Genomic DNA, 25,328 nt, shown 5'->3' on the forward strand with positions numbered 1-25,328 from the left:
TCCCGGGGAGTGTGTCAGTATTTACAGGGGGTTCCCGGGGAGTGTGTCAGTATTTACAGGGGGTTCCCGGGGAGTGTGTCAGTATTTACACGGGGGACCCGGGGAGTGTGTCAGTATTTACACGGGGTTCCCGGGAGTGTGTCAATATTTACAGGGGGTTCCCGGGGAGTGTGTCAATATTTACAGGGGGTTCCCGGGGTGTGTGTCAGTATTTACAGGAGGTTCCCGGGAGTGTGTCAATATTTACAGGGGGTTCCCGGGGAGTGTGTCAGTATTTACAGGGGGTTCCCGGGGAGTGTGTCAGTATTTACAGGGGGACCCGGGGAGTGTGTCAGTATTTACAGGGGGACCCGGGGAGTGTGTCAGTATTTACAGGGAGTGTGTCAGTATTTACAGGGGGACCCCGGGAGTGTGTCAGTATTTACAGGGGGTTCCCGGGAGTGTGTCAGTATTTACAGGGGGTTCCCGGGAGTGTGTCAATATTTACAGGGGGTCCCGGGGAGTGTGTCTGTATTTACAGGGGGTTCCCGGGGAGTGTGTCAGTATTTCCAGGGGTTCCCGGGGAGTGTGTCAGTATTTACAGGGGTCCCCGGGGAGTGTGTCAGTAGTTACAGGGGACCCGGGGAGTGTGTCAGTATTTACAGGGGGTCCCGGGGAGTGGTCAGTATTTACAGGGGGCCCCGGGGAGTGTGTCAGTATTTGCAGTGGGTTCCCTGGGCAGTGTGTCAGTATTTACAGGGGGACCCGGGGAGTGTGTCAGTATTTACAGGGGGACCCGGGGAGTGTGTCAGTATTTACAGGGGGTTCCCGGGGAGTGTGTCAGTATTTACTGGGGGTTCCCGGGGAGTGTGTCAGTATTTACTGGGGGTTCCCGGGGAGTGTGTCAGTATTTACAGGGGGTTCCCGGGGAGTGTGTCAGTATTTACAGGGGAACCCGGGGAGTGTGTCAATATTTACAGGGGGTTCCCGGGGAGTGTGTCAGTATTTACAGGGGGTTCCCGGGAGTGTGTCAATATTTACAGGGGGTTCCCGGGGAGTGTGTCAATATTTACAGGGGGTTCCCGGGGAGTGTGTCAATATTTACAGGGGGTTCCCGGAGAGTGTGTCAGTATTTACAGGGGGTTCCCGGGAGTGTGTCAATATTTATAGGGGGTTCCCGGGGAGTGTGTCAGTATTTACAGGGGGACCCGGGGAGTGTGTCAGTATTTACAGGGGGTTCCCGGGGAGTGTGTCAGTATTTACAGGGAGTGTGTCAGTATTTACAGGGGGACCCAGGGAGTGTGTCAGTATTTACAGGTGGACCCGGGGAGTGTGTCGTTATTTACAGGGGGGTTCCCGGGAGTGTGTCAGTATTTACAGTGGGACCCGGGGAGTGTGTCAGTATTTACAGGGGGACCCGGGGAGTGTGTCAGTATTTACAGGGGGTTCCCGGGAGTGTGTCAGTATTTACAGGTGGACCCGGGGAGTGTGTCAGTATTTACAGGGGGACCCGGGGAGTGTGTCAGTATTTACAGGGGGTTCCCGGGAGTGTGTCAATATTTACAGGGGGTTCCCGGGGAGTGTGTCAGTATTTACAGGGGGACCCAGGGAGTGTGTCAGTATTTACAGGGGGTTCCCGGGGAGTGTGTCAGTATTTACAGGGGGACCCAGGGAGTGTGTCAGTATTTACACGGGGTTCCCGGGAGTGTGTCAATATTTACAGGGGGTTCCCGGGGAGTGTGTCAATATTTACAGGGGGTTCCCGGGGAGTGTGTCAGTATTTACAGAGGGACCCGGGGAGTGTGTCAGTATTTACAGGGGGACCCGGGGAGTGTGTCAGTATTTACAGGGAGTGTGTCAGTATTTACATGGAGTGTGTCAGTATTTACAGGGGGACCCGGGGAGTGTGTCAGTATTTACAGGGGGTTCCCGGGGAATGTGTCAGTATTTACAGGGAGTGTGTCAGTATTTACAGGGGGACCCAGGGAGTGTGTCAGTATTTACAGGTGGACCCGGGGAGTGTGTCGTTATTTACAGGGGGGTTCCCGGGAGTGTGTCAGTATTTACAGGGGGACCCGGGGAGTGTGTCAGTATTTACAGGGGGACCCGGGGAGTGTGTCAGTATTTACAGGGGGTTCCCGGGAGTGTGTCAGTATTTACAGGTGGACCCGGGGAGTGTGTCAGTATTTACAGGGGGACCCGGGGAGTGTGTCAGTATTTACAGGGGGTTCCCGGGAGTGTGTCAATATTTACAGGGGGACCCAGGGAGTGTGTCAGTATTTACACGGGGTTCCCGGGAGTGTGTCAATATTTACAGGGGGTTCCCGGGGAGTGTGTCAATATTTACAGGGGGTTCCCGGGGAGTGTGTCAGTATTTACAGAGGGACCCGGGGAGTGTGTCAGTATTTACAGGGGGACCCGGGGAGTGTGTCAGTATTTACAGGGAGTGTGTCAGTATTTACAGGGAGTGTGTCAGTATTTACAGGGAGTGTGTCAGTATTTACAGGGAGTGTGTCAGTATTTACAGGGGGACCCGGGGAGTGTGTCAGTATTTACAGGGAGTGTGTCAGTATTTACAGGGGGACCCCGGGAGTGTGTCAGTATTTACAGGGGGTTCCCGGGAGTGTGTCAGTATTTACAGGGGGTTCCCGGGTGTGTGTCAATATTTTCAGGGGGTTCCCGGGGAGTGTGTCTGTATTTACAGGGGGTTCCCGGGGAGTGTGTCAGTATTTACAGGGGTTCCCGGGGAGTGTGTCAGTATTTACAGGGGTCCCCGGGGAGTGTGTCAGTAGTTACAGGTGACCCGGGGAGTGTGTCAGTATTTACAGGGGGTCCCGGGGAGTGTGTCAGTATTTACAGGGGTTCCCGGGGAGTGTGTCAGTATTTACAGGGGTCCCGGGGAGTGTGTCAGTATTTGCAGTGGGTTCCCTGGGCAGTGTGTCAGTATTTACAGGGGGACCCGGGGAGTGTGTCAGTATTTACAGGGGGACCCGGGGAGTGTGTCAGTATTTACAGGGGGTTCCCGGGGAGTGTGTCAGTATTTACTGGGGGTTCCCGGGGAGTGTGTCAGTATTTACTGGGGGTTCCCGGGGAGTGTGTCAGTATTTACAGGGGGTTCCCGGGGAGTGTGTCAGTATTTACAGGGGAACCCGGGGAGTGTGTCAGTATTTACAGGGGAACCCGGGGAGTGTGTCAATATTTACAGGGGGTTCCCGGGGAGTGTGTCAGTATTTACAGGGGGTTCCCGGGAGTGTGTCAATATTTACAGGGGGTTCCCGGGGAGTGTGTCAATATTTACAGGGGGTTCCCGGGGAGTGTGTCAATATTTACAGGGGGTTCCCGGAGAGTGTGTCAGTATTTACAGGGGGTTCCCGGGAGTGTGTCAATATTTATAGGGGGTTCCCGGGGAGTGTGTCAGTATTTACAGGGGGACCCGGGGAGTGTGTCAGTATTTACAGGGGGTTCCCGGGGAGTGTGTCAGTATTTACAGGGAGTGTGTCAGTATTTACAGGGGGACCCAGGGAGTGTGTCAGTATTTACAGGTGGACCCGGGGAGTGTGTCGTTATTTACAGGGGGGTTCCCGGGAGTGTGTCAGTATTTACAGTGGGACCCGGGGAGTGTGTCAGTATTTACAGGGGGACCCGGGGAGTGTGTCAGTATTTACAGGGGGTTCCCGGGAGTGTGTCAGTATTTACAGGTGGACCCGGGGAGTGTGTCAGTATTTACAGGGGGACCCGGGGAGTGTGTCAGTATTTACAGGGGGTTCCCGGGAGTGTGTCAATATTTACAGGGGGTTCCCGGGCAGTGTGTCAGTATTTACAGGGGGACCCAGGGAGTGTGTCAGTATTTACAGGGGGTTCCCGGGGAGTGTGTCAGTATTTACAGGGGGACCCAGGGAGTGTGTCAGTATTTACACGGGGTTCCCGGGAGTGTGTCAATATTTACAGGGGGTTCCCGGGGAGTGTGTCAATATTTACAGGGGGTTCCCGGGGAGTGTGTCAGTATTTACAGAGGGACCCGGGGAGTGTGTCAGTATTTACAGGGGGACCCGGGGAGTGTGTCAGTATTTACAGGGAGTGTGTCAGTATTTACATGGAGTGTGTCAGTATTTACAGGGGGACCCGGGGAGTGTGTCAGTATTTACAGGGGGTTCCCGGGGAATGTGTCAGTATTTACAGGGAGTGTGTCAGTATTTACAGGGGGACCCAGGGAGTGTGTCAGTATTTACAGGTGGACCCGGGGAGTGTGTCGTTATTTACAGGGGGGTTCCCGGGAGTGTGTCAGTATTTACAGGGGGACCCGGGGAGTGTGTCAGTATTTACAGGGGGACCCGGGGAGTGTGTCAGTATTTACAGGGGGTTCCCGGGAGTGTGTCAGTATTTACAGGTGGACCCGGGGAGTGTGTCAGTATTTACAGGGGGACCCGGGGAGTGTGTCAGTATTTACAGGGGGTTCCCGGGAGTGTGTCAATATTTACAGGGGGACCCAGGGAGTGTGTCAGTATTTACACGGGGTTCCCGGGAGTGTGTCAATATTTACAGGGGGTTCCCGGGGAGTGTGTCAATATTTACAGGGGGTTCCCGGGGAGTGTGTCAGCATTTACAGGGAGTGTGTCAGTATTTACAGGGAGTGTGTCAGTATTTACAGGGAGTGTGTCAGTATTTACAGGGAGTGTGTCAGTATTTACAGGGGGACCCGGGGAGTGTGTCAGTATTTACAGGGAGTGTGTCAGTATTTACAGGGGGACCCCGGGAGTGTGTCAGTATTTACAGGGGGTTCCCGGGAGTGTGTCAGTATTTACAGGGGGTTCCCGGGTGTGTGTCAATATTTACAGGGGGTTCCCGGGGAGTGTGTCTGTATTTACAGGGGGTTCCCGGGGAGTGTGTCAGTATTTACAGGGGTTCCCGGGGAGTGTGTCAGTATTTACAGGGGTCCCCGGGGAGTGTGTCAGTAGTTACAGGTGACCCGGGGAGTGTGTCAGTATTTACAGGGGGTCCCGGGGAGTGTGTCAGTATTTACAGGGGTTCCCGGGGAGTGTGTCAGTATTTACAGGGGTCCCGGGGAGTGTGTCAGTATTTGCAGTGGGTTCCCTGGGCAGTGTGTCAGTATTTACAGGGGGACCCGGGGAGTGTGTCAGTATTTACAGGGGGACCCGGGGAGTGTGTCAGTATTTACAGGGGGTTCCCGGGGAGTGTGTCAGTATTTACAGGGGGTTCCCGGGGAGTGTGTCAGTATTTACAGGGGGTTCCCGGGGAGTGTGTCAGTATTTACAGGGGTTCCCGGGGAGTGTGTCATTATTTACAGGGGGTCCCGGGGAGTGTGTCAGTATTTACAGGGGTCCCCGGGGAGTGTGTCAGTATTTACAGGGGTCCCCGGGGAGTGTGTCAGTATTTACAGGGGGTCCCGGGGAGTGTGTCAGTATTTACAGGGGGTCCCGGGGAGTGTGTCAGTATTTACAGGGGGTCCCGGGGAGTGTGTCAGTATTTACAGGGGGACCCGGGGTTTGTGTTATTATTTACAGGGAGTCCAAGGGAGTGTGTCAGTATTTACAGGGGGTCCCCGGGGAGTGTGTCAGTATTTACTGGGGTCCCCGGGGAGTGTGTCAGTATTTACAGGGGGACCCGGGGAGTGTGTCAGTATTTACAAGCGGGTGTCCGGGATGTGTTGATATTTGGTGGGTGACCCCAATATAGAAATGTTTGAAAATAAAGAACTTGTAATTTCTACAGCTCCTTTCATGACCTTGGGTTGTTGAGAAGTGATTTATGGCCAATTAAATCTTTTTTTGGAGGACAGTATGCGCTGTTGTAATGTCGGAAACACAGCAGCCAATTGGCACACTGTAGGCTCCCACGAACAGCAATGTGATAATGACCAGAGAATCTGTTTTAGGTATTGGTTGAGGGATAAATTCTGGCTGTGACATCTGCAAGAAATCCCCTGCTCCTCTTCGAAATAGTGCCACGGGATCTTTTACGTCCACCTGAGTGGGCAGACGGAGACTCGGTTCAACATCTCAGTAAGAATACGGCACCTCCGACAGTGCTGCACTCCCTCAGTACTGCACTGGAGTGTCAGTTTAAGTTTTGTGCTCAAATATCTGGAGCAGGGTCTTGAACCCACAACCTTGTGCATTACAGGAGAGCACACTACCCACTGAGTCCTGGCTCACACTGTAACATATAGCATTGGGCTCTTTGCTCCTTCGGAGTGGGTAAGGGGCAAGGGTCCTGTTGTCCACTCGGGTACTTGCCAGCACAAGTCACTGGATAGTGTTTCAGAGTAGGAGTCCAGGTTGATCTTTTATTCCCCTCCTTAACTCCGGGCACTGAGTACAAATCTAGTAGTCCAGCATATCCCCAACTCAATTCTGCACATTTAGCACCATTTTACAGTACATTTATTGAACTGTGTCATTCAGTTATCTTTTACTGCTGTCTATTGCATCCAGGTCTAAAGGAAGAGGGAGCTGATGAAACCAACCCCTTCTCCTTCAAGGAGTTTGTCAAGATCAAAACTCAATCAACAGCAAAGGGAAGAGAGGTGAAAAACCAGACATATCAACCACTGAAGGTGCTGTCCAGTCCACGCTCTCACAGTTACAACAATTACATGTGTTTAGTGTCTTTAACATAGTAAGAAAAAGATGGTGTGAGGCTGTTTCCCCTGGCTACAGAGTCTGAACTCGGGCTCCCAGTCTCAGGCTAAGGGGTCCGCCATTTAGGAATGAGATGAGTAGAAATTACCGATCAGAGGGTTGTGAATCTTTTGAAAAGCTGTGGATGCTCAGTCACTGAGTATATTCAAGACTGAGATCCATAGACTTTTGGATACTGAGGGATTCAAGGGATATGGGGATAGGTCAGGATATGGAGTCCATGTAGGAGATCGGCCGTGATCTTATTGAATGAGTCTTGAGGGGCCGTATTCTTTTATTTGTTCGTGAGATGTGAGCGTCACTGGCAAGGCCAGCGTTAATTGCCCATCCCTAATTGCCCTTGAGATGGCTTACTCCTGCTCCAATTCCTTAAATTCTTGTGTCCCAATGTGCTTCACAGGAGCAGTTATCAAAACTTGACTACAATCCATATAAAGAGATATTAGGGCAGCTGGGTAGGTTTTAAGGAGTGACTTAAATGAGGAGGGAGACGCAGAGAGGTTTAGGCAAGGAATTCCAGAGCTTGGGGTCTAGGCAACTGAAAACACGGCTGCTAATGGTAGAGCAGTTAAAATCGAGGGTGTGCAAGGGACTAAAATTGGAGGAGTGCAGAGATCTCACAGGATTGTAGGGTTGGAAGAGGTTCAATAGTAACTTCCAAAACACATTGGATAAATATGTGAAGGGAAAAGAACAGAGGGGGAGTGGGACTAATTGGATAGTTCTTTCAAAGAGCCAGCACAGGCATGATGGGCTGAATGGCCTGCTCCTATGTTGGAAAATTCAATGATTCTGACGCGTTGTACTGTAATCATACCCCCATATTGATCGTCATGTCGAACTAATTTGCAATGCTAACTGTCTGTTTAGATTTTTTTTTAAAGTCTGCTTTTATTTTCTGGCAGTGTTGGAAGTTCCACTAATGGATATTTTCTTCACCACCCCCCCCCCCACCCAACCCCGACCTCTCTCTCCCACAGAACCCTGAAGGAATTCTCTTTGAGGGAGGAGCCACTGCCCCCAAAGGACTGAGCCTGAGTCTGGATTTTCCGGAGTGCTATTTCCCAGAGTCAACGGCCCACAGTCCTTCATTGGAAGAAGAGGACGATAACTGGAGTGAAACATACCAACCCGCCGTTATCGAGGCTGCCCACGAGTTCAGCTTCTCCGACTCACTTTATGGTGTGTCCTACACACCGCTGACACTGAGCCCCACTGAGCTTCCACAGCAGGACAGTGCCCAGTACACACCACCAGAGTGGCTAGTGGAGGAGGAGGGTCAGGAGGAGGAAAAGGATTCTTTCTTGGGGGACACGGTCCCACAACCTGCGCCCCCTTGCGACAAACCTGACCCCCCAAGAGATCATTTTGACTTGGTCAGTGAGGTCCTCTATCAAAGTCAACTACTGACCAATGAGAAGGCAAGTTCAATCAAAAGCAAAATACTGGAAATCTGAAATAAAAACAAAAATTGCTGGAATTGCTCAGCAGGTCTGGCAGCATCAATGCACAGTAAAAACAGTTATTGTTTCAGGACAGTGACCTTCCATCAGAACTGGAAGAAGTTAGAGATGTATTGAATAGGTTTAAAAAAATTACAGAGACAGGGAAAGGGAAGGGGAAAGAAGTAAAGAACAAAAGGAAGGATAGTGCGAGGGCAGAGGAGAGGAGTCATAAATGACAAAAGGGATGATGGTGTAAGGCAAAAAGGGATTATAAAGGGACAAAAAAAGAATGACAGAAGTTGGGTCCAGAGGAGATATTAGCAGATACAGCAGAACGATTATAACAACAATAACAACCTGTACTAATGTAGCGCCTTTAACATAGTGAAATGTCTCAAAGTGCTCCACAGGAGTGATTCTCAAACAAAACTTAACACCAATGCACATAACGTTTTTATTATGTTCAAGGCAATACATAAATGCAAGTTTTTGTTCTAGGTGAGGAGAGAGTGTCAAGGGGATTTAAGGAGGGAATTCCAGATCTTAGGGCCCAGGCAGCTGAAGACACGGCCACCAATAGTGGAGTGATTAAAATCGGGGATGTACAAGAGGCCAGAATTGGAGGAGCGCAGATATCTCGGAGGGTTGTGGGGCTGGAGGAGATTACAGAGATAGGGAGGGGCGAGGCTATGGAGGGATTTGGAAACCGGGATGAGAATTTTAAAATCGAGGTGTTGCTGGACTGGGACCCAATGTAGGTCAGTGGGCACAGGGTGAACGGGACTTGATGCGAGTTAGGATATGGGCAGTAGAATCTTGGATGAGCTAAGGGTGGCTGATAGGAGACTGACCAGGAGAGTGCTGGAATGGTGAAGTCTGCAGGTAAGAAAGTCATGGTAACTCCAGGGGCACCAAGAACAGCAGTCGTTTGGTATAACTCTTGTTTCTGTTTCAGCTGAAAGAAGAAAATGCTCAACTACGAAGACAAACTAAGGAAGCAAAGCAACTGATAAAAGCCCACATAAAGAGGTATGAACAGCTCAGCTTAAGAGTTTTGAAAAGGGATCAAAGGAATTGTGATGTGCAAAGGAAATGGTGCTGTAACATTTAATAATCTACCCTTGCTTTCTCTTTTCCCCCTTCAATTTCCTTCGGGAACTGTCTTCGCTCTTCTGAACGAGCTTGATGACACTTTATTCAATTGGCCATTGATCGTGTGAGTCTTTACAGAGTGTTGGCCAGCTATTTGACTGTGGAGGAGTCGCAGCTGAGTTGGTCATGCCCTGGCTTGACATCCACACCTCCATCAAAGGGATGCTGGGGATCGAAGTGCAGAACAGCTGGCATGAAGCAAACTTCCACAATGTTGTATAATAAAAGCAAAATGTTGTGGATTCCGGGATTCTGAAATAAAAATAGAAAATGCTGGAGATACACAGCAGGTCAGGCAGCATCTGAGGAGAAAGAAAGAGTTCTGATGACAGGTCGTTGACCTGAAACGTTAACTGGCAGCAATGAAATCCCGACATCAGGACCTAAAGTGGGTGGCGTGGCCGCACGGGCAGGAGGAGGATTTGGGAGCGTGATGCAATTAACAGCCGGCAGGCGGAGGAGCCAGACAGTTAGGAGGCGTGGATGGCGGAAGTACCAGTGAAGGCATATTTAAAAAGCAGTCAGCATTACTTTCAAAGACAGCAGCCCTGGGGGGGAACAGTGAGGGAGGCCTGGCAATGGCAGAGATAGCGACATGCCAGAAGGCAGAGGAAGAGTCGCTCCTAGGTTCACTGATGCCCCCCTGGAGGTGCTGCTCCAGGATTTAAGGGCTTGGAGGGACATCCTTTTTCTGCAGCAAGGCAGGAGGTGACCGGCTTGTCAAACCAAACAGGTATGGATGGAGATAGCAGAGGAGGTGAGCAGGCTGCAGTCTGCCAAAAGAGGATCAATGACCTGATTCACTCTGGCAAGATGACTGCAGCACATAATCGTAAGCTTGCAGCTTGAACAAAGAACAGTACAGCACAGAAACAGGCCATTCGGCCCTCCAAGCCTGCACCTTTTCTAAATGAATAGAAAAGGATTTAAAACTATTGCAGAATAATAAGATACTGGCAGCATCTTTCTGATGGTTCTTGTAGCGACTGTGACATAATGCAGTACCAGTGTATGGAATATGTTTAGGATATACAAACAGGGTGGTTTTATTTTCATTTAAAAAAAGTCAACAGATGAAACTCTCCGCCGAACAAAGGCAGTGGAGGGGTGCCACCACCACCCGGTAAACGGGACCTGGAACAAGCAGAGATCAGCAGCCGCAAGCCTCTCAATCCGGTGCCAGAGAGGATGCCTGCCTAAACTAAAACCTTCTGCACTTCCGGGGACCGTATCCCTCTATTCCCATCCTATTCATGTATTTGTCAAGATGCCTCTTAAACGTCGCTATCATACCTGCTTCCACCACCTCCCCCGGCAGCAAGTTCCAGGCACTCACCACCCTCTGTGTAAAAAAACTTGCCTCACACATCCCCTCTAAACTTTGCCCCTCTCACCTTAAACCTATGTCCCCTAGTAATTGAGTCTTCCACCCTGGGAAAAAGCTTCTGACTATCCACTCTGTCCATGCCGCTCATAACTTTGTAAACCTCTATCATGTCGCTCCTCGACCTTCGTCGTTCCAGTGAAAACAATCCGAGTTTATCCAACCTCTCTTCATAGCTAATGCCCTCCAGACCAGGCAACATCCTGGTAAACCTCTTCTGTACCCTCTCCAAAGCCTCCACGTCCTTCTGTTGTGTGGCGTCCAGAATTGTATGCAATATTCGAAGTGTGGCCTAACTAAGGTTCTGTACAGCTGCAACATGACTTGCCAATTTTTATACTCTATGCCCCGACCGATGAAGGCAAGCATGCCGTATGCCGCCTCGACTACCTTATCCACTTGCGTTGCCACTTTCTGTGACCTGTGGACCTGTACGCCCAGATCTCTCTGCCTGTCAATACTCCTAAGGGTTCTGCCATTTACTGTATACTTCCCACCTGCATTAGACCTTCCAAAATGCATTACCGCACATTTGTCCAGATTAAACTCCATTTGCCATTTCTCTGCCCAAGTCTCCAACCGATCTATATCCTGCTGTATCCTCTGACAATCCTCATCATTATCCGCAACTCCACCAACCTTCGTGTCGTCCGCAAACTTACTAATCAGACCAGCTACATTTTCATCTAAATCATTTATATATACTACAAACAGCAAAGGTCCCAGCACTGATCCCTGCGGAACACTATGACTAAAGGTGAATATGACATTGGAGAAGGGGTTGCCCACCCAGTTAGCAGAAATGCCCAGACATCCGCATGTTAGCCTCTCTGTGGACGGCACCGGTCAGGCAGAGGTGACTCCTGCACGGCCAGTGCTAATTGGCCACATGCAGGTGGCATGCCTGTGGCACCACGATGGGCAGTCAGGCTGCCATCAACATAGGCAACATACCTGTCTTTGGGCGAGTTACAGTGGAAATTTATGTGCTTGCAGGAGAAAAGAATTTACAACGCAAGGGAAAGATCAAGGACTGGAGGCACCATGCCCTATGTGGCCATCCTCATGCCTATACAGGAAGACGCGTTGGAGCTGGGAGACCTGGAGGCAGGGCAGGCAATCGCTGATGGTGAGACGGGTGTGGAGTCCCCAGGGAATGAGTAGCCTAATGGATGGGGGCGAGAGACCCTCAGGTGAGCACAAAGCACAGTGCTCATGTGTGTACCACTGGTCACATCAAGCTGCAGATGAGCAATAGTCAGGAGGACATGTTGGAAAGCACATTGCCCTCATCACACTTCTCTCTATTGCTCATGGACAAGAGCAGCCAGCTGCCAAGCCTGAGGGACAACCCTCCACCTCTGAGGAGGAGATCTCAGAGGGTGTATGTTACATCATTCCCCAGCACCCTCCACCAGCACAGATACTCTCACATCAGTGGGTATTTGCATGTGAGTAGTAACAGGGTCACAATCTGGTGAACACAGCACAGACTCACCCAAGCAGCTGACGGAGACAGTGACATTGAGGCCACTCACGCTCGGAGACTGTGGGAGGCCCCGGCGATGCTGAGCTTCAGTCTGATGACATGCCTCTGGAGTCATTAGCAAAGGAAGCAGATGCTGGAGCTGCAGCGTGAGGTGTGTGAACATCTGGTGGAGCTTCCAGACCCTATGCACACCCATGCGTGAACGATGGAGTAGTCCATCCAGGCCATGAGTGCAGCCTGAAGTCATCACCATGTCCTTGAACTCCTTGGGTGGGCAGGGAGGGGCGTGTGCCCTGAAAGGGAAGAGAAACGGCTGTCTGAAGCACCTGGGGGCTCCTCCCAGGATGCTCCTGGCATGGGAGGGGCCCTTGTCATCCCCCCTCCCTCACCTTCCGACGGTGATACTGATACCTTAAGAAGCTGCAATGACAGAGGCAGCTTCCGGGCCCACAAGACCTCAAGCAACCAGAGGACGACAACCACGGCCTCTGAAAGCCATGGAACAGAATGGTCAGCAGCCTTCCTCCACCTCCGCTGACAGTGCAGGGGAGCACCAGCAAGCGCGTGAGAAAGTCCACCTAACTGCATTTGAGTTTTACGGGGTTCGATTATGTAGTTTGATGTCACCTTGCTGTTTATTTGTTTGTAATGAATTATGATTTGCTGCAGTACAGAGAGATTCCTTCAGTTATTTAAACAGTACTGGGTGATTAACAGTTCAGTGGCTCTTGTAAAGGATGTGATGGGAATGAGCACACTGGATAAGGTCAATGCATTTCCTGTGCCGTGGTCTCATGTGATGATAGGTCCAGGGATATTTTAAAGGACATTCAAGGAAAGAGCAACAGGGCTGTAGAAGATGGAAGATTTATTTGATTGAATGGGTGTGTAAGGAAGGCTCATGAGAAACATGTCTGTATTAATGAGTCACGAGTCTCCCTCGCGTGTATCTCCTTGTGCTTTGCCTGCCATCCCTCGGGGTCTTCATCATAGTCTGCCTGGTCAGCAGCCCCCTCCGTATCCTGGTCTTCGGAGGAGGTATCGTGTTCCAGGATGTCCTCATTGTTCACAGCTTTTCCCCTGTGTAGCGCAAGGTTGCGCAGAGCACAGCACACCACCACGATATGCGAGACCCTTGCTGGGACTCCACCAGATCTATCAAGGCATCTGAACCTGGTCTTCAGAAGCCCTATGGCCTGCTTGATGGTCGCTCGAGTTGTCCCGTAGTACAAGTTGTGTATCTCCTCTGCATCAGTGCTTGGGTTCTGCTCTGGCGTCAGTAGTCATCTCTTCAGTGGGTAGCCCTTATCACTCAGTATCCATCCTTGAAGGCACGTGAGGGGCCTGAAAAGGTCGGTCACTGAGACTGCCTTGTTATGTAGGCGTCATGCCAGCTTCCCGGGAACCTTGCACAAACCTGAAGGATCTGTTTGCTTTGGTCACAGACCAGTTATAAATTGAGTGAGTGGAAGCCCTTCCTGTTGATGAAGGCTGCTGCCTGGTCTTTGTGAGCCTTGGTGGCCATATGTGCGCAGTCGATGACACCCTGCACCTGGGGGAATCCAGCGATGGCCCCGAATCCTACAGCTCTTCCAAGCTGACTGTCCGGATTGGTGCAAATACACATGTATTGGCTGGCCTTCTTGAACATGACATTGGTGACCATCTTGATGCAGCGATGAACTGCAGACTGGGAGATCCCACACAAATCTCCAGAAGAACCCTGGAATGATCTTGAGGCTCAGAAATTCAGTACCATGGTGAGCTTCAACACGACAGGCATTGGATGTTCACCACTTCCCATTGGGCTTAGCTCCTGCGCCATCATGGCGCACAGCTCGGCGACCGTCTCCCCGGAGGGGCGCACAGCTCGGCGACCGTCTCCCCGGAGAGGCGCACAGCTCGGCGACCGTCTCCCCGGAGGGGCGCACAGCTCGGCGACCGTCTCCCCGGAGGGGCGCACAGCTCGGCGACCGTCTCCCCGGAGGGGCGCACAGCTCGGCGACCGTCTCCCCGGAGGGGCGCACAACTCGGCGACCGTCTCCCCGGAGGGGCGCACAACTCGGCGACCGTCTCCCCGGAGGGGCGCACAGCTCGGCGACCGTCTCCCCGGAGGGGCGCACAGCTCGGCGACCGTCTCCCCGGAGGGGCGCACAGCTCGGCGACCGTCTCCCCGGAGGGGCGCACAGCTCGGCGACCGTCTCCCCGGAGAGGCACAGTCTTCAGCGACACTGCTGCTTCAGCATTTGCAGAATACCATCTTCTGTGCACAATGACTGGTTGTTTGTCCCTTTGTACCCTCCTCTTCCCTACCCCCTTCTAGCATGATCCTGGTGCCCCTCCCATACTGTCTGAGTGGAGCTTTGTTGCTGTAATAGAAACATAGAAAAATAGGAGCAGGAGTAGGCCATTCAATATGATCATGGCTGATCATCCAAACTCAGTATTCTGTTCCCGCTTTCTCCCTGTATCCCTTGATCCCTTTAGCCCTAAGAACTATATCTAACTCTTCCTTGAATATATTTAATGATTTGGCCTCAACTGCTTTCCGTGGTAGAGAATTCCACAGGTTCACCACTCTCTGGGTGAAGAAATCTCTCTTCATCTCAGTCCTAAATGTTTTACCCCTTATCCTTAGACTGTGACTCCTGGTCCCGGACTCCCCCGCCATCAGGAACATCCTTCCTGCATCTAGTCTGTCCAGTCCTGTTAGAATTTTGTAGGTTTCTATGAGATCCCCCCTCATTCTTCTAAACTCTAGCGAATACAAGCCTAATCGACCCAATCTCTCTTCATACGTCAGGTCTGCCATCCCAGGAATGAGTCTGGAAATATTCCTGGGCACAACCATTCTTGTGCCTCTTAGCCGTCTCGGAGGGGCCACAGAATGGATAGTGTGAGAACATAAGCCTCATTGGGGTAGCTGGGAATAAAGCCTGGCTCGGGTATAAAATAAAAACCCGAGCCGGGCCCGGCCCGACAACAGCCAACCTGAATCCAACCTGGGCCCGAGTCCTTTAATTTCTTTTCATGGTTGACCCGACCTGAAAATAACAAACGTATTATTGAAACAGAAAAAAAATCACAGGTTAAAACGAAAACAATACGAAACAAAACAGTACAGTCCAGCCCGAGCCTGAATGCTGGACACAGAATACAGACCCAACCCAAACCGAACCCGACACATGTAATCGGGTTTGGTCGGGTTCGAGTGGGGTAGCCAGGGAAAGGGATAGGGGTGATGTTCCAAGTGGCGAGGGATATTATTGGGGAAGGCGAGATGCATCAGGGGCACAAAAAGAGTCTGAAACGGGCAATCTCTCAGCATTTGTAACACTTTGTCCCCTGGCCACTTCCCTAGGACGAAGAGATTGGAGGAGGAGCTGGAGAAAAGGAAAATCAAAGAGGAGAAGGAGACACGAGCATTAGAATCAATGGTTCAGCAAGTGGAAGAGAACCTGCAACTGATGACGGTGAGAGACTGGAGGGAGGTGGTGTATGGCCCCGTGAGAACGCCCTCAAACAGCAGAGATAAATGACCAGATAATTTTTTTTTTGTGATGTTTGTTGAAGGATAAACGATGGCCCAGGACACTGGGGAGAACTTTCCTGCCCTTCTTCCAATAGTAGCCAAGGGATCTTTTACATCCACCTGAGTGGGCAGATAGGACCTCAGTTTAACATCTCATCCGAAGCACACCCTCACCGACAGTGCAGCTCTCCCTCAGTACTGACCCTCCGACAGTGCAGCTCTCCCTCAGTACTGACCCTCCGACAGTGCGGAACTCCCTCAGTACTGACCCTCCGACAGTGCGGAACTCCCTCAGTACTGACCCTCACCGACAGTCCGGCGCTCCCTCAGTACTGACCCTCCGACAGTGTGGCGCTCCCTCAGTACTAACCCTCTGACAGTGCGGTGCTCCCTCAGTACTGACCCTCCGACAGTGCGGAACTCCCTCAGTACTGACCCTCTCCGACAGTGCGGAACTCCCTCAGTACTGACCCTCACCGACAGTGCGGAACTCCCTCAGTACTGACCCTCACCGACAGTGTGGCACTCCGTCAGTACTGACCCACCGACAGTGCGGTGCTCCCTCAGTACTGACCCTCCGACAGTGCGGCGCTCCCTCAGTACTGACCCTCCGACAGTGCGGCGCTCCCTCAGTACTGACCCTCCGACAGTGCGGCGCTCCCTCAGTACTGACTTTCCGACAGTGCGGCGCTCCCTCAGTACTGACTTTCCGACAGTGCGGATCTCCCTCAGTACTGACCCTCCGACAGTGCGGCGCTCCCTCAGTACTGACCCTCCGACAGTGCGGCGCTCCCTCAGTACTGACCCTCCGACAGTGCGGCGCTCCCTCAGTACTGACTTTCCGACAGTGCGGCGCTCCCTCAGTACTGACTTTCCGACAGTGCGGCACTCCCTCAGTACTGACCCTCCGACAGTGCGGCACTCCCTCAATACTGACCCTCCGACATTGCGACGCTCCCTCAGTACTGACCCTCCGACAGTGCGGCGCTCCCTCAGTACTGACCCTCCGACAGTGCGGCGCTCCCTCAGTACTGACCCTCCGACAGTGCGGCGCTCCCTCAGTACTGACCCTCCGACAGTGCGGCGCTCCCTCAGTACTGACCCTCCGACAGTGCGGCGCTCCCTCAGTACTGACCCTCCGACTGTGCGGCGCTCCCTCAGTACTGACCCTCCGACTGTGCGGCGCTCCCTCAGTACTGACCTTCCGACAGTGCGGCGCCCCCTCAGTACTGACCCTCCGACAGTGCGGCGCTCGTACTCTAGGAGTGGCTGCCTGGACTATGTGCTTCTGTCTGAGGAGTATTGAGGACAATTGTAGTCCCTGCTACTAACACGGCACAGACGAGCGATGGAGGCTGGGATTTGCAGTGAGCTTCACATATCAATGTTTATCTGATTTGCATGGGGTAGCACTTTGCACTTTACTGGTTTTGTAAGTGAGGTTACGACATCTACCTATCTATTTATTTCAGAAACGGGCAGTGAAAGCGGAAAACACAGTGACTAGGTTGAAGCAGGAATTTTTACTCCTACAGGTAAAGTAACGGAGGCTGTGACAGACAATTCTTCAATTAATACAGTATTTAAAGCTTTCTATTTATCACTCTTAACAGCTTGGGGATTTTCTATGGTAATTCTGTTTAAAAAAAAAAAATACATACACCATTTTCAGTAGAAGTCAGTCATTGATGATCAGAAGCAGGAACTCCAGTTGATCTCTGCCTGTTTTGTCTCTCCCTCACTCTGTATGTGTCAGTCACTGTCTAATGCTCCCTACCTCTCTCTGTCCCCCTTCTCTCCCCTCTCCCCTCCCCTCTCTTTCCCTCTCTCTACCCCTCTTCACCCTCTCTCTCTGCCCCTCCCTCTTCCCTCACCCTTGCCTTCTCTCTCACCCCTCCCCCTTTCCCCTCCTTGCCTTCTAGATGTGAATAATGCTGTTTTGATCTTTCTGTCTGACAGGCTGAGCTGCAACAGTGGAAATCTGAAAATGAGAGGCTACGATCTGAAGACTCGATCGCTCTGAACTCAGCAAAAAGCAATGCCCGGCTTGCATCAGACTATCTAGTGAAGGCTGCACAGGGAGCGGAGAGCACAGTAAAGTATGACATCCTGCTCCTCACAGGCAGGAAGGCATCTGAATGCTTTATAGTAAGGAAAGGGATGAGGTGAACCCCAATCATGAAGACTGGGAAGCAGTTAGGAGGGGGAACCACCATATATATCCCATACCCATCATTCTTGCCCTACATCTCCCATTCCCCCCCCACCCCCAAGCCTACTCTATATCTCCCATACCTGTCAATCCCACCCTATATCTCTCATACCCCCTAATCCCACCCCATATGTCCAATACCTCTCAATCCTGCCCTGTATATCCCATACCCGTCAATTCCACCCTATATCTTCTCAAGGGCAATGAGGGATGGGCAGTAAATGCTAGCATAGCCAGCGAAGCCCGCATCCCATGAATGAATTAAAAAAAACCTCAATCTCACCCTATATCCCATACACCTCAATCCTACTGTATACTACATACAAACAAATTAGGAGCAGAAGTAAGCCATTTGGCCCCTTGAGCCTGCTCCGCCAATCAATAAGATCATGGCTGATTTGTTTGTGTCTCGAATTCCACACTCACATCTACTCCCGATAACCTTTGATTCCCTTGCCTAACAAGAATCTATCTACCCCCGCCTTAAAAATTTTTTTTTATATAGATACAGCACTGAAACAGGCCCTTCGGCCCACCGAGTCTGTGCCGACCATCAACCACCCATTTATACTAATCCTACATTAATCCCATTCCCCTCTCACATCCCCACCTTCCCTCAATTCCCCTACCTATACTAGGGACAATTTATAATGGCCAATTTACCTATCAACCTGCAAGTCATTTTGGCTGTGGGAGGAAACCGGAGCACCCGGCGAAAACCCACGCGGTCACAGGGAGAACTTGCAAACTCCACACAGGCAGTACCCAGAATCGAACCCGGGTCGCTGGAGCTGTGAGGCTGCGGTGCTAACCACTGCGCCACTGTGCCGCCCCTTATTCAATGACCCCCACCTCCACCACCTTCTGAGGCAGAGAGTTCCAAAGTCGCACAACCCTCTGAGAGAAAAAGTTTCTCCTCACCTTTGTCCCAAAATCACACGGAGCAATCACACTGCTGGGAGTGTACTATAGACCCCCAAACGTGCAGAGGGAGATAGAAGAGCAGATATGTAGGCAAATCTCTGAGAAGTGCAAGAACAATAGGGCAGTAATAGTAGGGGATTTTAACTACCCCAATATTAACTGGGATAGTTTTAATGTGAAAGGAATTGAGGGAGCAGAATTCTTGAGGTGCATTCAGGAGAACTTTTTTGTCCAGTTTGTAACAAGTCCAACAAGAGAGGGCGCAGTTTTAGACTTAGTTTTAGGAAATTAAGATGGACAGGTGGAAGGAGTGGCAGTGGGAGAGCATTTTGGTGGGAGTGATCATAATTCAGTCAGTTTTAACATAATTATGGAAAAGGACAGAGATAGAACAGGAGTTAGAGTTCTCAATTGGGGCAAGGCCAATTTTACTAAACTGAGGAGTGATTTAGTGAAAGTGGACTGGAAACAGCTACTTGAAGGTAAATTAGTGTCAGAACAGTGGGAGGCAAAGGGGAGATTCAAGGGATTCAGAGTAAACATGTTCCCACAAAGAAAAAGGGTGAGATGGCCAAATCTGGAGCCCCATGGATGTCAAGGAGCCTACAGGGTAAGATAAGGCAGAAGAGGAAAGCTTATGTCCGACACCGAGAAGTCAATACTACAGAAAGCCGAGAGTATAGAAAGTGGAGGGGTGAAACAAAAAAAAAGGAAATTAGGAAAGCAAAGAGAGGGCATGAAAGAATATTGGCAAGCAAAATCGAGGTGAACCCAAAGATGTTTTATCAATACATTAAGAGTAAGAGGATAACTAAGCAGAGAGTAGGGCCCATAAAAGACCAAAATATGTGTAGAGGCGGAAAATGTTGGTATTGTTCTTAATGAATGCTTTGCGTCTGTCTTCACAAAAGAGGGGAACGATGCAGATATTGTAGTTAAAGAAGAAGTGTGTGAAGTATTGGATGTGATAAACATAGGGTGAGAGGAAGTATTAATGGGATTAGCATCCTTGAAAGTTGATAAATCACCAGGGCCAGATGAAATGCACCCCAGGCTGTTAAAAGAAGCAAGAGAGGAAATAGCAGAAGGTCTGACCATCATTTTCCAGTCCTCACTCTTTACAGGTGTGGTGCTGGAGGATTGGAGAACTGCTAACGTTGTACCTCTGTTTAAAAAGGGAGCAAGGGATAGACCAAATAATTACAGGCCAGTCAGTCTAACCTCAGTAGTGGGCAAATTATTGGAATCTATTCTGAGAGACAGGATCTACTGTCACAAGTTAATCCTTACTTTTATTTTCAATTCCTCTTGTAATAAAGGATAGCATTCCATTAGCCTTCTTTATGACTTACTGTACCTGCATACTAACCTTTTGTGACTCATGCACGAGAACACCTAGATCCTTCTGCACCTCGGAATTCGGCAGTTATTCCCCGTTTAAGTAATACTCTGCTTTTTTATTCTTCCTGCCAAAGTGAACAACTTCACATTTTCCCACATTATACTCCATCTGCCAGATTTTTGCCCACTCATTCAATCTATCTATATCAGTCTGCAACCTCCTTATGTCCTCTTCACAACATACTTTCCTACCTATCTTTGTGTCATCTGCAAATTAAACTACCATGTTATCACTCTCTTCACTCTGTTTCTGTCACCTCTCGGCAATAAATCTGCAGCTCCATCCTAAGGTTGCTAACACTATGTTGCCTCCATTGGCCAGTGAGCAGACTGTCCAGACTGGAGGAACATAGGAACAGGAGTAGACCATTCAATACGATCATGGCTGATCATCCACTTCAATGTCTTTTTCCCCACACTATCCTCATATCCCTTTATATCATTGGTATTTAGAAATCTGTCAATCTCTGATTTAAACATACTCAATGACTGAGCTTCCACAGCCCACTGGGGTAGAGAATTCCAAAGATTCACAACCCTCTGAGTAAAGAAATTTCTCCTCATCTCTGTCCTAAGTGGCTTCCCCCTTATTTTGAAATTGTTTCCCCTGGTTCTAGACTCCCCAACCAGGGGAAACATCTTAGCTGCATCTACCCTGTCTATCCCTTTCTGTATTTTGTAGGTTTCAATGAGATCACCTCTCATTCTCCGAAACTCTAGAGAATACAGACCCAGTTTCTCCAATCTCTCTTCATAGGACAGTCCCGCCATCCCGGGAACAAGTCTGGTGAACCTTTGTTGCACTCCGTCTATGGCAATAATATCCTTCCTAAGGTAAGGGAACCAAAACTGCACACAGTACTGCAGGTGTGGTCTAAGCAAGGTTCTATACAATTAAAGCAAGACTTCACTACTCCTGTACTCAAATCCTCTTGCGATTAAGGCTAACATACCATTAGCCTTCCTAATTGCTTGCTGCACCTGCAGGCTAGCTTTCAGTGACTTATTGACGAGGACACCCAGGTCGCTTTGTACATCTACATTTTCTACTCTCTTACCATTTAAGAAATACTCTGCACATCTATTCCTCCTACCAATGTGGATAATCTCACATTTTTCCACATTATATTCCATCTGCCATGTTCTTGCCCACTCACTAAGTCTTTCCAAATCCCCTTGAAGCCACTTTGCATCTTCCTCACAACACACATTCCCACCTAGTTTTGTGTCTTCTGCGAACTTGGAAATATTACATTTGGTCCCCACATCCAAATCATTGATATATATTGTGAACAGCTGGGGCCCAAGCACTGATCCCTGCTGTACCCCACTAGTCACAGCCTGTCATGCAAGAATGACCCGTTTATTCCTACTCTCCGTTTTCTGCCTATTAACCAATCCTTAATCCATATTACCTCCTATCCCTTGTGCTATAATTTTTCTAACTAACCTCCTATGGGGGACTTTATCAAAGGCCTTTTGAAAATCCAAGTATACCACGTCCACTGACTCCCCTTTATCAATTCTGTTAGTAACATCCTCAAAAAACTCCAACAGGTTTGTCAAACATGATTTCCCATTCATAAATCCATGTTGACTATGTCCAATCAGATCATTATTATCCAAACGTCCATTTATCACATCCTTTAGAATAGATTCTACTGATGTAAGGCTAACAGGTCTGTAATTCCCTGTTTCCTCTCTCTCCCTCCCTTCTTAAATAGTGGGGTGACATTTGCGACCTTTCAATCCGCTCCAGAATCTATAGAAATTTGGAAGATGATCATCAATGCATCCACTGTTTTCCTCGCTACCTCTTTCAATACTCTGGGATGTTGAATATCAGATCCTGGGGACTTATCAGCCCCATTAATTTCTCCAATACAACCTTCTTACTAATACTAATTTCCTTCAATTCCTCATTCTCCCTAATCCCTTGGATCTCTAATTCTGGGAAATTTCTTATATTTTCCTCAGTGAAGACAGACACAAGGTAATCATTTAGCTTCTCTACCATTTCTCTATTCCCCATTATAAATTCTCCTGACTGCTTGTAATGGACCCGCATTTTTGTCTTAGCCAAACGTTTCCTTTTTACGTACCTGTAGACGCTTTTACAGTCTGTTTTTATATTTTTTGCTAGTTTTCATTCATATTCTATTCTCCCTTTCTTTATCAGTTTCTCGGTCCTCCTTTGCTGTATTCTAAAATCCTGCCAATCCTCAAGTTTACTACTATTTCTGGCAACTTTATAGGCCTTTTCTTTTAATCTTATAACACTTTGGGAGACACTACACCCCTGCCATTTCACCATTGAAGAGGAACATAAGTTTTAGACAAAAACCTTTTGATAAATTTTATATCAATGCAACTCGAAGTTGCAGAGCTGAATAATTAGTAATAATGTCTTCTTAAACGCTTTTTTTATTCCTTGATTTCAGACAGCTCATGTCTGGAGTGGAAACTCTATGTCTGGTGTCTGACCTACTCAGGTCCATCGACAGAATCTCGGAGCTGCCACCCCAGGACAAAGAGGAGAGCCACAGCTGATGTGCAGGCAGCTTCTCCCCACTGGCCATCAGTCCTGGATCTGCGCTGCTATCTGAACATTTCCAGCCAGAGTATCTATGAACACCACACGCTAGCTCTGGCCCGAGATGCCCTTTTTCATTCAGTGCGACTCCAGATGCCCTTTTCCAGCCTTCAGTGTTTCAAGTGTCCTCCCAGTGTGTGTTTGTGTGAAAATGAAAGGATGATGAACAAATTTTAGATAAGTGAGTAAATGGAGAATAGCAATAATGAATCCTGCCTGTCTTTGTTTCTCTGTAAAAAGCTGCTTGCCACTGCTAGTTGTTTTATAAAGTGTTTTGTTTTAAATTTAATTTTTTGAATTGTGGATGAAATGTGTAACCATATGAGACTACACAGGAGGAGTGGGGGAAACAGATACAGTCCACCTTTCCAATCTCCCTCCACCCCATGCCACATCGGGGTCACTACCTAGGCTGCCCACTCGACCTCATACAATGCACCACCCGCCACTCCCCTCCACACTCCTCCACCCCCCCCCCCCCCCCCCAACTACATAACATAGGAAATAGGAGCAGGAGGAGAACATTCGGCCGCTCAAGCCTGCTCCGCCATTCAATGTGATCATGGCTGATCTTCTGCCCCAGCTCCACTTTTCCACCTGCTCCCCATATCCCTTGATTTCCTGAGACCAAAAATCTATCCATCACAGCCTTAAATATATTCAACGATGGAGCATCCACAACCCTCTGGGGTAGAGAATTCCAAAGGTTCATTTCTCCTCAACTCAATTCTGAATGATTGACCCCTTACCTGAGACTGTGCCTCTGCGTTCTAGATTCCCCAGCCGGGGGAAACAGCCTCTCAGTGTCTACCCTGTCGAGCCTTCTCAGAATCTTGCGTTTCAGCAAGATCACCTCTCATTCTTCTGAAGTCTAGAGAGTATAGGCCTAATTTACTCAGCTTCTCATCATAGGACAGCCCCCTCATCCGAGGAACCAATTTAGTGAACCTTCAGTGTACCACCTCCAACATAAGTATGTTCTTCCTTAAATGCACTGTTGTGCAAATGGTGATAAATCATCTTCAGTTAGATTAACTGCCTCCCACTCCCCAAAGTCTCATTGGCTGCACAGACCAGGAAGCACCCAGGCTTGACCTTTGATCTCTCCTTGGTCAGCTGACCCTAAAGGGAGCAGCGCCAGAGGCGCCATGATTGGCTTCGACTCCCTCGGCTGCAGGCGGGGGATATCAACCAGGGTCCCCCCTGCTCCTGCTCACTACCCAGTGACCCCCACCCCCCAACTTGGCTGGAATGAGCATGCAGAGGAGGTCAGCACCAGTTCAACAGTGATGCCCACCAGGATTGAATAGCCTATACACTGGGCTCACACACAAATATCACCTGCTTGTGTGAGGAAGAACATAGGGAACAGGAGGAGGCCATTCAGCCCTTCAAGGCTGTTCCATCATTCAATTAGACCATGTCTCATCTGTATCTTAACTCCATTAACCTACCTAAGTTCTGTAATCCCCCTCACCCAACAAACCATCCAGAACTTTATTGGGAAGAGAGTTCCAGATTTCCCCTTCCCTCTGTATGAAGAAGTGCTTCCTGAAATCACCCCTGAACGGCCTGGCTCTAATTTTAAGATCCTGTCCCCTTGTTCTGGATCCCCTCCTCCCTCCCCCTCCTCTCCCCCCCCCCCCCCCCTCCCCCACCCAAGAGGAAATAGTTTCTACCTTTTCAAATGTTTTAATCATCTTAAACTCCTCAATTAGATCACCCCTTAACCTTCTACAGTTGAAGGAATACAAGCTGAGTCTGTGCAACCTGTCCTCATAATTTAACCCATTAAGCTCCAGTATCATTCTGGTGAGTAAGGGCCACGGTATGTGGTTAAAGTCACATGGCTTGTAAAATTGCATTCACGCGAAAAGAATAATGTGGATTTTCAGTGAGGTATTCTTCACTCAACTGGTTTTGAATAAACTATACTTTTAAAAAGTATTGAGATATGTATTTAAGAATTTATATAATATACTAGAATGACACAACTAACTTAGAATTCAGGTAAATAAAAGAATCTCCTGGATTCAGGTTGATAAAAATCTCATGTTTGATGTTTCTCAATCTATCCCCATGCACTTATGCTAGCTGCACACCTGTTAACATTCTTGGTCTGAGATAAATACAGAAAGTGCCGGAAATACTCAGCAGGTCTGGCAGCATCTGTGGAGAGAGAAGCAGAGTCAACCTTTCAGGTCTGTGACCTTTCATCAGACATTCTTGGTCTCTTGTGCTCTCTGGTCTGAAGTGGAACTCCACATCTCCTCCATCGCTGAAGTTGCCCCCAAGAAACTCAGTTCCCTTTTTGTCAAATACCCCTTTTCCTGTTGCTCAGTGTGTGGCACTCTCACTTCTGATTCAGTAGGTTGTAATTTCAGTCCCCACTTTGAGCGCAGAATCTAGGCTGACACTGCCAGTTGTCACGGAACTGTTTTTTTTTCTCCTCTTTAAAACAGTGTGCCTTTAAGACTCTTTAAAACCGGTGTGCCTTTAAAAACTAAGGGGGCACAGTTGTGCCAGCTGCACCTGTTTCCTAGGCCACAGCAGGAGAG

The 25,328-nt window shown here is 49.4% G+C and overlaps 1 protein-coding gene across 1 annotated transcript in view; it reads left to right on the top strand.

The window, feature by feature from the left end:
- Nucleotides 1–24,717, top strand: part of entr1 (endosome associated trafficking regulator 1) — a 30,104-nt gene extending 5,387 nt beyond the window's left edge. The window contains exons 2-8 of the mRNA XM_068012064.1: nt 6,432–6,553; nt 7,619–8,059; nt 9,039–9,112; nt 15,470–15,581; nt 17,113–17,175; nt 17,600–17,739; nt 22,619–24,717. Coding sequence (XP_067868165.1) covers nt 6,432–6,553; nt 7,619–8,059; nt 9,039–9,112; nt 15,470–15,581; nt 17,113–17,175; nt 17,600–17,739; nt 22,619–22,727 — 1,061 coding nt within the window. The 3' untranslated portion in view covers nt 22,728–24,717. The remainder of the gene's footprint in view (nt 1–6,431; nt 6,554–7,618; nt 8,060–9,038; nt 9,113–15,469; nt 15,582–17,112; nt 17,176–17,599; nt 17,740–22,618) is intronic.
- The last annotated feature ends 611 nt before the right edge of the window (nt 24,718–25,328 follow it).

The sequence above is a fragment of the Heterodontus francisci genome, chromosome 32 (genome assembly GCF_036365525.1).
Source record: "Heterodontus francisci isolate sHetFra1 chromosome 32, sHetFra1.hap1, whole genome shotgun sequence".
Taxonomy (NCBI): Eukaryota; Metazoa; Chordata; class Chondrichthyes; order Heterodontiformes; family Heterodontidae; genus Heterodontus; species Heterodontus francisci.